Here is a 13,356-nt window from a genome sequence, read left to right as displayed (position 1 = left end):
AGGGAGGTGTTATTCCCACGGTTATCTCCCACAGTGTAGCAGAAAGAGGCTTAGGGTTCTGGAACTCATCCACTCTCTCGCATCTAGTAAGCAGCAGAGCTGGGACGCGGACCTCGATCTATCCATCCAGGTTTTGTGCATTTGTTGCTGGCCAATCTAGGACTGGCGGCTAGTTTAGATAAGGGGCTAATTTCATGAGCAGGCAGTAGTCAAAGCATTTGTGTTTGATGCCTTTGAAATCCTTAGGCAATCTCACAGCCCTGAGAAGTTAGAAAAATAGAATCAGATACCAAAGACCTCCCAGGGCTTTTGTAAGGATTAAATGAGATCATTCACATAAAGAAAGTAGGATACAATGCCAGCATATGCTCAAAACTCAGTGGATGTTAACCTGCTCTCGTGGTTATTATGTTCTTTCTTGGAGAACCTTAGACCTGAGGTGGGGATCAAATGAGAGAATAAGGGTGAGGTCCTTTTGCAGACTCGGAGGCACTACTGGATGTGAGCTGTTGTCACACAGGGATCTGGAGCCTGAAAGCCTACCCAACCCCAGTCTTCGCTCTGCACCTGCCCACCCAGCCCAACAGACCTTGAGCAAGTCTCCCCCTACTTTGATGTGCATCTTACCTATAGCAGTAAGATGAGGAGGCGAACACAGGATCTTGGCTGTCTCCTAAACACAATAGTGTAGCAAGACAAGAAACACAGCAGAGAATCCCAGGATCATTCATGCCTTTATGACCCAAGACCCAAGTAAACGAGACCAGCCTATGTCCAGGTACAGAGACAAACAGCCCCCTCGACTGGTCATGGGAAAACCCAGGGCTTTTCTGTGGCTTCAGGCCTGACAGGTGGACTCACGGTCTTTGTGGGAACTCTTCTGCCGCGTCCTCATGGGACGGATCCCACCCAGGCTGAGCAGGGGGAGATTAAAGCAAACAAAAAAGAACCGCCAAACCAGACAGCATTTCAAATGACAATTTATTTTAATTAAATACAAACAAGGAAAAAAGGCACCATGGCCTATTCAAGTATTTTGCATAGATGTACAAATATTGTAAACAATTAATAGGCGGACAAGAGAGAAGAGTATCTGTTTTCCGTGAACGATCTCCAAATAAAAAGAAAATTCACATTGCCCTAGATCCCAGACACATACGTACACACAGTGGATGGTGTGAGAGGCTGCACAGAAGGGTGACTTCGGGGACACTGGCTTGGATTCTACAGAACCCCTCTTAGCAAGCTTCCCTAGGGATGGGGCACCTTTCCAGTTGGCATTCCCTTGGGTGTCCAGCAGAGCTGTTATACACATATTTAACACAATCATGACTTTAGAACTGGTCCCCAATGTGAAATATGCAAGTCTTCCATACCCTTTGCCAAATAAGAACAAATTTGGACATAGGCGAGGGGAGGTTTTATTCAAAAGGATTATTGCAAGAGACAGCAAGGGGCTACTGCAGTGTGGAGAAGGGGCTCCCCCAATCCTGTAAGATCTGCAAGCATCTCAGAGCTGGGGCAGAAAAGGGCCTTTTAGGGAAAAGTTAATGAGGCTAAAAAGAATGGATGGCAAGTAGGTAGTTACAACTTGGAGCCAGGCACCTGGGATAAAATCTCCCAGAGACAGGGAGACAGGGAGACAGGGGTGCTAGCCCTTTGAGGTTTACATTTCAGAGATGGCTCCCCAGTTCTTAAGGAAAACATTTCCATTATAAAACTGGCAGTCTAAGTTAGTGTTTAAAAAGATTTCTATCCAGCTCCATCTGAACAAAAGGCAGGTTAACTCCACCAGGCTTTATTGGGCTCCTCTTCTCCCCACCTGAACTTGGACCCGCACTCAGTCTGAGCCAGCACCCAACACACAGCAGCCCCTTCCCGGGGAGGCTGAGCACAAGGACGGGCCCCATTGCGGTTCTCTCTGGCCAAGCCCACTCCATCGATCAAAGAAAAGGCCCCTTCATTCTGAGCTTTGAGATGCTAGTGGGATCTTGCAGGAGCTCCCCTGAACGGTCTCCCTACTGCTAGAGCCCATGCCCAGATCACAAGTTCCCTTTCCCCACCTTGCAGTAAGCCTTTCCAATAAAGTCCCTCTTAAGGCTGTATTTGGTTTTATTTGTCACCTCAAAGCAGCACTCGGGCACAGGAGGGCAAAGGGAGCTCGCAGGGGCCGCTCCTGCTCCCGGGCAGCCTCCCTGGCCTCCGCCAAAATGGCAACTCCTCGTCCCTGAACACAGCCAGAAGTGAAACTGTAAATAGAGCCCGCTGCCAAAAGTCTCCAACAAATTTTAAAAATCCAACCTTCTTCCAGTTCACAGTACAGTTTTATGGGTGGAGGTGGTATTAAAATAACGGAAGACAAAAACAGAAAAACGATAAAATACAACCCAGGGCTCTTTCCGGTTTGGATGCAGGGAGGGCGGATTTCAGGTTTGAAAGGCTTATGCAGCCACAGTGGCTGTGGCATTTTCACTTCAGAGCCTTCGACCTCCTTGTGTCTGGGAGAAAAGCTGGACATACCACAGGAATGTCTGGGAGGCATGCGGGTGGGTAGAAGTGTGATTTTTTTTTTTTTTTTTTTTGCCAAGGTGTTTTCACCTTTACTTTTGAGGGACCCAATGCTGAGGCCTGGGGTGCTTGAAGTTACACAATTACACAGAAGGCTGTCTCCTGACCTAATCAGGCAGCAAGGAAGGTGGAAACTGGCTCTGGGGATCAACCAGGGCCCAAGTCTGGGAGACGGAGGCATGAGTAAGTCTACCTGAGGGAAAAGAACCTCATTTTCCTGAGATCTTTCTAAATCCACCCCATGTGTGCTCCCGGGTGCGTATGCCAAATCTCCCACTTGTCTAAAACCCGAGAACATCTATTGAGCACCTGTTGTATGCAGAGAACTGTAAGGGGGCCCTGGGTTGGTGGTTGGGAGTGAAAGCTCAAGCTTCTTCCTTGCATTGAGGTTTTCAAGAGTGAACAACGGCTCACTGCAGGAGGTGGGGACAGCACAGCACCCTTCTGGGGGTGGGAGACCATCACCAGAGAACACCTCCAGTGACGCGTCGTCCACTTTAGCAGAGCACCACATAGCCTTCCTTCCCGGCGCCGGGGCTGGGGGGGTTGGTCGGGGGGTAGTACCCATTGGAGTGCCATTTCCCCAGCTGCTCCAAGTTCTTTCTGTAAAGGTCAGATAAGGGCAGTGCCCAGAGGAAAGAACACAAAGAAGTGGATGATAAAAATCCTGGTGTTCCCAGCTCAGATTCTGTCCCATCAAGACTGTTGGCTCCTTCTCTACAGATCTCTAGAGACAGGTCAGGTCTCTGCTCAGAGGGCAATGATCATGCCTCAAATAAATGACAAGGCCTAGGGACAGGCTGGGGCGCAGCCCCTTTGCTGCCATCCATCCCTGAGGACCTACCTTAGATTTCCACCAGGGAGTAGAGGGTAAGACCATCACCCTGCCGAGGCCACAAAACACAATGGCAAATAAAGTTTCGACACTCTGGAGACACGCTTGAGAACCACAGGCAAATCCAGTGGCCGACCCTTGAAGCAGGCTCCTCGCTTGTAGGTTGCGAGCACCAGGTCTCCAAGAGGCTGAAGTGCTGAAGGCCCACTCACCACACATTAGGTAGGTCAGAGCAGGGAAGAAATTTCTGGAGAAATCAAAAGTGCCGAGCACTTGGAAAGAGAAGAAAATAAAAGGCAACCAAGAATGATTCCGAGTTGAGAGCCACAACCTTTGGCATTGGCTCAGAGGAGGCCCAAGCCTGGTGCTCCCTCTGCTGTCTACACTGCCCACAAGTAGTACCTGTCAGAGTCAGGGGGACCCGTGTAAGTAAGGGGAGGTGGGGCTTTCGGGGAGAGGGGGAGGGGAGGGGACTTCTCTTGGTCACATGTGGCACAGACCCAGGAGTGGTGACCTCAACCAAGCCCTGGGCAGGGCCGCGGTGGAAGCTGGTTTGACCCCTCTCAATCTCAGAGCTAAAAGGGATGAGTAAACATCCGGCCTCTGTCTAACTTGGGACTTTCAAGGAAGACAGAAGCCGTGGAAAGCTCTGAGGCATATACCCTCCACCACAGGATGTGGATGGATGGCTTCTCCAACCCAAGCCCTGGGCTGAAGGGCTGAACAGGACCTTTCCCAGCTGGGCTTACCAGCTCAGACAGCCCAGACCATCCCCACTGGCACCTCTGAGGTGACGGGCCAGCAGGAGGGAGGTTGGAGAAGAAGCCGCCATTCATCCTCTTCCTCTTCCGTGCTCTCTCCTCCCTTCCCTAGGGCAGTATATTGCACAAAACAACACTTTGATGCCATTGGATAGTAGTCTCTCTGGGCCTCCCAGGAAGCCAAGGAGGCACTGAGTCAAGAAGGAGATTTTTGGAGATGCAGTGGTTCTGGGAGGAGGGAAAGAGGGGAGGAAGGACTTGGAGGTGGTCAGACATGCTTGTTCCAGACTCCATGGCCAGGATCCTCTGGGGGGTTCAGAGTCCTCAAGGAAAGGCAGAAGCTCCTTTAGAGGGGTCTACGTCTTCGAGCCAATCATCCCCCCAGCCCTCTGCGATCTGTATTCAGGAAACTGTGGAAAGACAGAGGAGAGAGCGAGAGAGAGATCAGCTAAATGCTGACCGGTAGAGTCGACGGGAGCTGTCCTCTTGCTTTCGGCCGGTCAGAAGGATAAACAGACCTTTGGGTAAGAATGGATTCCCGTAGAAGTCTGTCACCAGGTCTGTGTGTCCACTGTCAAGTCTCCAGCGAGAAGCCAGGTGGGGCCCCCAGCCTGAGCTGCAGGTCAGCCTGCAGATTTCCCAGGCCTGGTGGGAGCCCAGGGCAGTCAGCCAGTTTTCTCGCCTCCTCCCCTCTGCCCCGACCCCCGGACTGGCAGCCTGAAAATGTCAGCCCCAGGGAAGAGGTCAGGAGAGGGGGGCCATTTGTAAATAGCCTCCCATAGCCGGCAGTTTACAGAAACTAACTGCCTTGACCTTTACAGCAAGCAGCCTGACGGGGCTGACTACTGCTGCGGCTTGTTGCCTCTGTCCAGAGAAGGAAAGCGAGGCTCGAGATCGAGTTGCTCAGTCATTCAGCGGGAGAGTTGTAGACCCAGTCTGGTAGCCACCATAGTCCAGCCTCCTAAGCCTCACCTCTCATAGGAAACCAAAAAACTCTAGCCCTAACTTAAAGGACAGTCATACAGGCACCAAATAACACTAAGCTTTTGTCCTTGGCTTTTGTTCTGGAAAATTCACACCCCTGCTAAAAGAGGCAGGAATTGGTCTGTTTTCTCAACCACATTCTTGCCTCCTGGAGCCCCGTGGCCCCAACTTATGCCTTGAGGGCTTCCAAAGACTTCTAAAGACTCACCTTTGGGACAGGTGCTCCCAGAGGCCGGGGCTGAAGAGGGGTAGTGGCAGTGGGCTGCAGGATGGAGGCACCGCCTGGCCGAGGGAGGCTCTTGCGGCCGGGCACTGGGTTTGCTGGGAGGGCCTTCTGCGGAGGCCGCGGCCTGGAGAAATCCTGGGGAGAAAGCCACAAGCCTCACTCGAAGGCCAGAAGGGCCTGTTTGAAAGAAAATGCTCCCCAAATATTACTGATCCACATCAGAGGAGCAAAGAGATATACTGCATGGCCCTATTTAAAAACAAATTGTGGGGGCTCCTGGGTGGCTCAGTGGGTTAAAGCCTCTGCCTTCTGCTCAGGTCATGATCCCAGGGTCCTGGGATCGAGCCCCGCATCGGGCTCTCTGCTCAGCAGGGAGCCAGCCTCCCCCCTTCTCTCTGCCTGCCTCTCTGCCTACTTGTGATCTCCATCAAATAAATAAATAAAATCTTTAAAAAAAAAAAGAAATTGTGTGCATGTGTCTACAGTTTTAGGAAAAAGCCTTTTTGGACAGCAAGCTGGCATTATCTGTTAAAATGAGAAATGGTCATTCTCCAATCTGATCATTCTACTTCCTGCTATTTGCATAGGCACCCAAGAATGAAACTGCAAGGATGTCGCTTGCAACACTGTTTGTGACAGCAAAGGAAATCACAAATGTCTGCCAACAGACAAGTTAGTAAAGTTATATAGTGACAGATGAAGTGGTGTTTGAAAAGAGTAAAGTAGGGTGTACAGGCTGAGATGGAATGATGGTAGAGAGCCACTGCAAGCTGACATACAAGTTGGAGAGGACGGTTTATGTAAAATAAGTCACCACCTTGCCCCTCCATCACCCCCACCCCAATGTCAATGTAAATGTACAGAAGAAAGTCAGGATACAGACCAAACTGATAACAGAGGTTAGGGATGGGGTGTGAATGGGGACGTCAACCAGGGGAACATTCAATTATTTTTAACATGATCATTTATGTGTATTACTTGAGTAAATTAAAAAAAATTTTTTTTAAGAAGAAAACATATTTTCTGTACTGGTTTTCTGTGGGTGGTGCAATTAATGGGATTCTTCACTTTGCGCTTTTGTATTTGTTTTGTTACCTTCTCAATAAAGTCTTCCCTGACCACCTTACTTAAAATTACAACACCCTTCACCATAGCTTTCAGGATTCCCAGACCCTTTTATCCCAATCTCCTTTTTTTGGAGGGGGCGTATCTATCACTTATCCCTCCTCCAAAATACCATGCAACTTACTTATTTCTCCTTTTCTGCCTTTCCACGTGCCACAAGACCAGAAGCAGGGGCAGAGGTCCTTGTCTGTTTGGTTCACTGATCAGTGCCTAGTACACAGTAAGGACTCAACACATATTTGTTGAATAAATACATTTCTGAGGGGTGCCTGGCTGGCTCAGTTGATTAAGCATCTGCCTTCAGCTCAGGTCATGATCCCAGGGGTCCTGGGATCAAGCCCCACATCAGGCTCCCTCTCCCTCTGCACTTCCCCCTTGCTTGTGCTCTCTCTCTCTAATTAGTAAATAAAAAATATAAAAAATAAATTTCTGAGCTAGTCAAAAATTCTTCAAACATGTATTTTTTTCTGCAATCAAAAAAAATTTTTTTTTAAACAGGGCGAAGAATGGACCATACCACCACTCATAGATTCCTAAGACTGTGAGGTGTGAGACAGAAGCCAATTTCAGGCACTGGGAGTTCCAGGGCCCAAAGTCCTTGATTGTTCCCCTTCCTGAGGTCCCTAGCAGACCTAACAATGCCCAAAAGGCAAGCAAAGGGAGAGGGCAGGAGCAAATCAGAGAAGTGGGATTTTGGGAAAGAAGCTTTTCATCCGTCAGAAAACAGCAGACACTAAAGCTCAAAGAACAGAAGACTAGCAGATTCTTGCAACCCAAAAGCCATGCTGTGCAACTCCATCCCTTCTCCGGAGGACAATGCAATCCCCCGCCCTTCCAGCCCAGACAGCTGCCAAATGGTGGGGGCTGCTGGAGGCCGGGACAGAGGCCTTCTGAGGGAAGGCAACAGCTGCGAGCAGATGTCAGGCTGCTGTGGGAAATGCTGCGTTCCTGAGCTGCTCGCCGTGCAAAATGAGCAATCGTGGGGCAGGGCGGGTGTCTGGGCAGGAGCCATGCGGGCATGGCAACACCAGGCCTCCTGCAGCAGCATCCTGCCACAGGCCACATTGCAGACCCAGCTGGGCTCGACCAGGGACCTCAGCCAGCACTGCCAGAGGCAGAAACAGTCCTGAGACGCTCTGGCCCACTGCTCACTCAGGGGGGCAACACCTCCATCAGCCAAGCTGCGTGAACCAGACATGGGGGGCATCAGCAACTGTTCCCCAAGTCCCATCTGTTTTCTCTCCTACGCATCTCCCGTCAGCTTCAATCCAGCACTCCTTCCATCCCTGCTCCAGGCTACCGTCATCTCTCCTCTAGGAAGCATTTAAGCCTTCCGACTAGCATGTCCACACACCCAGTTGCAGCCCCTCGGATCAGCGATTTATACTGCAGCTGGAGGGAACCTTTCATTTTTTAAAACCAGTGTTTTAAAGTTGAACTGTCATGTGCATATAAAAATGTGAATCATAAATGTACAACTAGATGAATAATCATGAAGTGAACACACCTATGTAATCCCTACCCAGGGCACGACAGAAGATTAACAGCCCCAGGAGCAGCTGGGGGTCCCTCCCAGCCACTGCACCCTGCTCCTGCCTAAAAGGTAGCCCAAAGAGCAATCCTTATAAATGGAAAAGTGGATCATGTCACCATGCCCCACCACTGCCCCCTTCCCAAGGAATGTAGAGCAAAGCCCTGACTGGAGTTTGGCACAATCTCGCCCTTCCTGATTCTCCAGCCTCATCTCATAGCTGCTCAGGTCCAAAGGAGCTCCCCATCGGCAGGTCTCTGGACCAGGGAAAAGCTCTCCTTTAGATGTCACCTCCTCAGGGAAGCCTTCCTAGATTTCCCAGAATAGGTCAAGTCCCCCTATAACTCTCTGAGAACCCCGACCCTCTCCTTCTCAGTACTGATCCCCAATGTAACTATGCATATTGGGGTCTCTTGCCCAGTGGAATGTGAGCCCTGTGATGCTGAGCTGGCATCTGCTTTGCTCACTGCTGCCCAGTAGGGAATAGAAGAGCTAGCAAGCAGTAGAGCTGAGATCTAGACCGTGAGTGCCCCCAAGGCAGGGTGGTATCTCATTCAGCTGGGGGGACCCCACGGCCTAAATGAGGAGCTGGCATACAGGGTGGTAGAGTTTGGAGTCAGACTGGGATTAATACCAGCTCTTCCAATTCCTAGGTTGCAGCCCTAAGTCCGCGGACTTTGGAATGAGACTGTATTTGGAAACAGGGACTTTAACGAGACAATTACGTTTAATGAAGCCATGAGAGTGGGCCCTCATCCAGCCCGACTGCTATCATGAGAAGAGGGAATCTGGACACAGAGACATCGAGGCACAAAGGGAAGACTGACCGAAGACACAGGAGAAAGTGACCACCTGCGAGCCAGAAGAAACCAACCCTGCCGACAGCCCAGTCTTGGTTTCTAGCCTCCAGAACTGGGGGAAGACAACTTTCTGCTCTTTGAGCCCCTGGTCAGGGGGTCGGTGGGACTCAGTTAGGGCCCCCCAGCCAACTAATGTACTCTCTGCCTCCTCTCATTTCTGTCCTCTCGCTCTTTTCCCTTCTCCCCTCTCCTCTCTCCCTGCCAGGCCTTCCCCTCCCTTTCTGCATGACCATTTTCCATCCTATTCCTGCCTCAGAGGAGAAAAATGGGGGACCGGCAGCTTCACGTCGCAGAAGCAAACCTGACACGCTCGGCTCTGCCAAACTGCGGTGCGGCCCCGTGTCCCAGGGACCCTGCCAGAGCTGGGGCCAACCCTGCAGGGTCAGCCAGGCCCCAGTGGAGCCCCTGACCATGCCCAATAAAAGCTGTCCCAGGAGGAAAATAAACAAGTTGTCTGTCCCACTTGAGGGGTCACCCCCAGAACACATAGGATGGCTCCAGAAGGCACCAGGCTCGACCCCAGCCAGGGAAACGTGTGTGTCTCTGGTGCGGGAAATTCTGCAAGAAGATGCAGTGGGAGCCATCCGAGCACAGACAGGCCACATGAAGAGGCTGCTGGCAGGTGACTCGCATCTTCCAGGGGCCCCTGCCCCTTGACCTGCCCTTGAGTTAGCATCCCCGTTAGACTTCCCAGTTAGCGGGAGGTACAATTTGGTGGGACAAGCACTATGATGAGAGAAGTACCGGGGCACCAGACCCAGGCTTGAGGGGTCAGAGAGGGCTTCCTGGGGGAAGTGGCCTCTAGGAGGAGATCTGAGGATGGACGGGAGCTGGCCATGCAAAAGTGGGGGGAGGGGGGACCAGGCAGAAGACGAAGCATTTGCCAAGACCGAGAGGAGCACAGGGAACTGAGAGAAGTTCATTGTGGGAAGAAGGGAGGTAGTGGCCTGGTGTAAAAAGGCCAACCCAGAAGGAAATCCTCTGTAGTGTGGGGGCTGCCTGGGGAGTCCATTTCTCCATGCTCACCAGTCTCCCACTCTGGGTGCTCCCTGCGGTTCCCAGAATGCAGGGAAGGCGGTCCGCTCCCGTCTCAGAGTCCCATCCGCACAGCCTGCCACTCCCTATTGCTGGCGCCCCTGAAAGCACAGCCCTAGTCCAGGGCTGCTGGGAATCCACTTACCTGGGAGAGGATGCAGTTTGGGGCCGGGGGAACGGGCCGGCTTGGAGGAGGCCTCCTGGATGACTCCTTCCGCTCTACTTGAGACCCAGCCCCCGGGGAGCTCCTGGCGGTCCTGCTGAGGGGCGTCAGCAATGGCGCAGGTGGGGAGCCACCGTGCAGGTAGTCGGGAGGGGGCCGAGGAGGAGGCTGGGAGGGCTTCCGAGGGGTCTCGGGGGTGTTGGTCACCTGTATGCACGAGACAAGGGATTCACGAGAAACAGGAATCCTCAATATGCTGCAAAACTCAGAGAGCCCTTGCACGTCTCACCGGGATGGCCGGAGGCCAAAGGGAGGACGTGTCGACATGCCAAACCCCCAGGGGCCCAGGGGTCAGGTGCAATCTTTAAAGTCCTGAGGGGATGTGAGAACCAGCAGAATCTCTCTCCAGCCATGAAAGTGGCTTTTGTTACCAATCCCACAGGCCCACAGAAAGCCCTTAGGAAAATCCAGCAGGGTCCTGGGGGATAAAGGAAAAGCAGCGAAGTTCAGTGGCGCAAAGCCCTTACCTTTCGCTTGCCCTGGGGCGTCTGCAACTTAAACGTTGGGTTGGCGTGGCCAGCTCCGCTGTTCTGAGACATCCTGAAGGGACAACTAGTAACAAAGATGGGGGAGAAGGAAGAAGGGGAATATTCATCGAGGGTAAGTGTCTGAGCTCCCTCTGGCCCAGCACAGCCAGGAAGCAGCTAAATCCCATGTCTGCTCCGGACAACGTGGGATTAGTCCCCCTGAACCCCGGCTCCTCACGTGTGGAGGCACTGCGTGGCCAGTAGAGAACTCTCAAGGAGAGAGAGCCGACCTTTACAAAACAGAATTTTCCTTAACACCTTCTCTTTTCCCTTTTGTGAACTTTCTTGCTCAAGGAGACACAAGGATGTCACCAGCTATCCACCAGCTCCCTCAGGCATAGATCCAGGTAGGCGTGGGATTCAAAATCCTCTCCAGAACAAGTATAATTTAACAGGGAACTCAGAAACCACATACCCCCGGGACCCAAAGGAGTGAATTGCTAGAGGAAAAAAAAAAAGCCTTTGTCTTGAGTGGGTGTCCAGCCACCCCTGTGACTGACTTAGGCTGGCCAGTCCATCTGGGTTGCCTCAGTTTCCTGCTCTTTGAAATGGAAATCCAGACAAGTACGAAGAGGATGGCAAATAGATTTCATTTTGTATTCCAACTGGAATTGGTTAGAGGCATTCTGCTGATTCTGAAGTGAACACTAGTAAAGAGAACTTAAAGTAAGATCAACTGGTAACATTTGCGGTAGTGGTAGAGCAGGGGAGAAAGGAAGACGGCTGCGCGGACGTCTCACTTGCCTTCTCTGAATTAGACCCAATACCACAGGGTGTTTTTTGTTTTTTGGGTTTGGTTTTGTTTTGTTTTGCTTTGCTTTTACCACGTTCTACTTACAGAAAACTTTATTACCCACAAGTGGACCCAAGTCCTTTCTGGAACCCCATCATACCTGAACTGTTGCCTCAGTTTGGAAGGGAGGGCTAAGGGCTTGAGTTGGCCCAGTTTGTTGTTCTGTTTAGAGCAGTAGTAGACCAGCAAAAGGACCGCCAGCATGAACAAGGCTGTGAACACTCCGGCTATCACAGGACCAACACCTTCCAGAAACAGAACCCGAGTGAGAAATTCAGAAGCTGTTCAGGCTGCAGCAGTGGCCTGATTCTTCTTCAGATATTTGATTTACATTTAATTTGCGTTATTTATTTTAAATAAAGAAGTATAATGAAACACACATATTAGGTACCACTGGCAAACCATGAATATTGGCTTAAACAGTCAGGTCAACTGGCTTTGTGCAGACCTTATAATGAAGCTTCTCCAGTTCCTTCTGTTTAATTGGAGAGTTCCTTTTGAGACAAGGAGCTCAAGTTCTATTATTACTTGCCACTAGTTTTCAGCCCGAATATGACTTTTCTGGATGCAAAGCAACCAACCCAAAATGCTGAGAGGCTGAGGCTGATCGAAGACTAGAAGTCTCACAAATAATCCACAATTTCATATTTGGTTTCATCAAAGCTGCCTCAGTGCTCTCACAAATTACACATTTAAATGAACAAAATATATATACACCTGTGATATTACTACTTTTACCCATTTTATATATTGGGGTTTCTTCTCTAAAAGACTTCATTCAAATAAAAGTACTTTGCTCTTAAGAAAAGAAAGAAAAAAACACTTGGAAACCAAAAGGCTAGAATCTCTGTGATTTACCCTAAAAATTGTAAATTTTTCCACATGTCTGTTTCTCCATTTTAAGCTTGGTTCATCCAAGGACTCTGAACCACTACAATGTGCCCCAGGTTCATGATTCTTTTTATGTGGCCGAGAAGGACTGGTCACCAGCCCCATAGTCCAAAATGAGATGAGATTATTCAATAGCCCATGATCTCTCTTGATCTCTCCCTTGCTCAAGGAGTGTCACCCTCCTCAGCAGAAATAAGGGAAAGAACAGCCAAGATGAGCCCCACACCAGCCTGCCAGCCTCAGCCGCTCTCCCACTTAGCCCCCCTTTTTGTTCCCTCATCTACAAAGTCAGGACAATGGAGCAGACTCATTCTTTGTCTACATCATGCCACCCACCCCTCCTCACAGAAGTGGGCAGAGCCCCCTGTGCAGGCCAGATACTCACTGTCGGGGGGCATGGGCCCGCTGTCGATGCTACCCCCCTGGCCGGGCGTGTTGCAGAAGGGCGGGGCCCAGCCCCGGAAGCAGTGGCAGTTCTGGTTGTTGTTGCAGACCTGGAGCGAGGGAAAGGCACATGTGTCAGCACCCTGGAGGGCTCTGGTCCCCCACGGGGCCTGTCCCCCCGGCATTGCGCAAAGGAGCCCCAGAACCCTGGGCACACGTACCCCGTGGCCGTTGCACTTCTTCCCGCAGCCTTCCGTTTCAAAGAAGGAGGTGTTCCTGCACTGCCCCTCGAAGCAAATCTGTAGCGAGGAGGAAACCAAACTGTCAGTCCAATGGAAGGGATACTGGTTAGCCACCAGGAACCGGGGATTTTACACTTATAACATGTGGGACTCAAAAATGAACTCCGTTTTGAGTATTTATTACAGAGAAAAACTGAAAATGGCCTAAAAAAGGGGCACCTAGGTGGCTCAGTCATTAAGTGTCTGCCTTTGGGATTGAGCCCCACGTCGGGCTCCCTGCTCAGCGGGAAGCCTGTGTCTCCCTCTCCCACTCCCCCTGCTTGTGTTCTCTCTCTCTGTCTCTCTCTGTGTCAAATAAATAAATAAATAAA

The 13,356-nt window shown here is 50.9% G+C and overlaps 1 protein-coding gene across 1 annotated transcript in view; it reads right to left on the bottom strand.

The window, feature by feature from the left end:
- Positions 1 to 2,582: 2,582 nt before the first annotated feature.
- The window catches only part of ADAM19 (ADAM metallopeptidase domain 19), a 79,968-nt gene continuing 69,194 nt past the window's right edge, over positions 2,583 to 13,356 (bottom strand). The window contains exons 17-23 of the mRNA XM_080803770.1: positions 12,965 to 13,042; positions 12,745 to 12,853; positions 11,569 to 11,713; positions 10,616 to 10,700; positions 10,071 to 10,295; positions 5,357 to 5,509; positions 2,583 to 4,574 (exon numbers count right to left, since the gene is read on the bottom strand). Coding sequence (XP_080659896.1) covers positions 4,521 to 4,574; positions 5,357 to 5,509; positions 10,071 to 10,295; positions 10,616 to 10,700; positions 11,569 to 11,713; positions 12,745 to 12,853; positions 12,965 to 13,042 — 849 coding nt within the window. The 3' untranslated portion in view covers positions 2,583 to 4,520. The remainder of the gene's footprint in view (positions 4,575 to 5,356; positions 5,510 to 10,070; positions 10,296 to 10,615; positions 10,701 to 11,568; positions 11,714 to 12,744; positions 12,854 to 12,964; positions 13,043 to 13,356) is intronic.

This window comes from Martes martes, assembly GCF_963455335.1.
Source record: "Martes martes genome assembly, chromosome: 5".
Taxonomy (NCBI): Eukaryota; Metazoa; Chordata; class Mammalia; order Carnivora; family Mustelidae; genus Martes; species Martes martes.
Note: the sequence above shows the minus strand (reverse complement) of the source record. Positions and strands in the feature narration are given on the sequence as shown.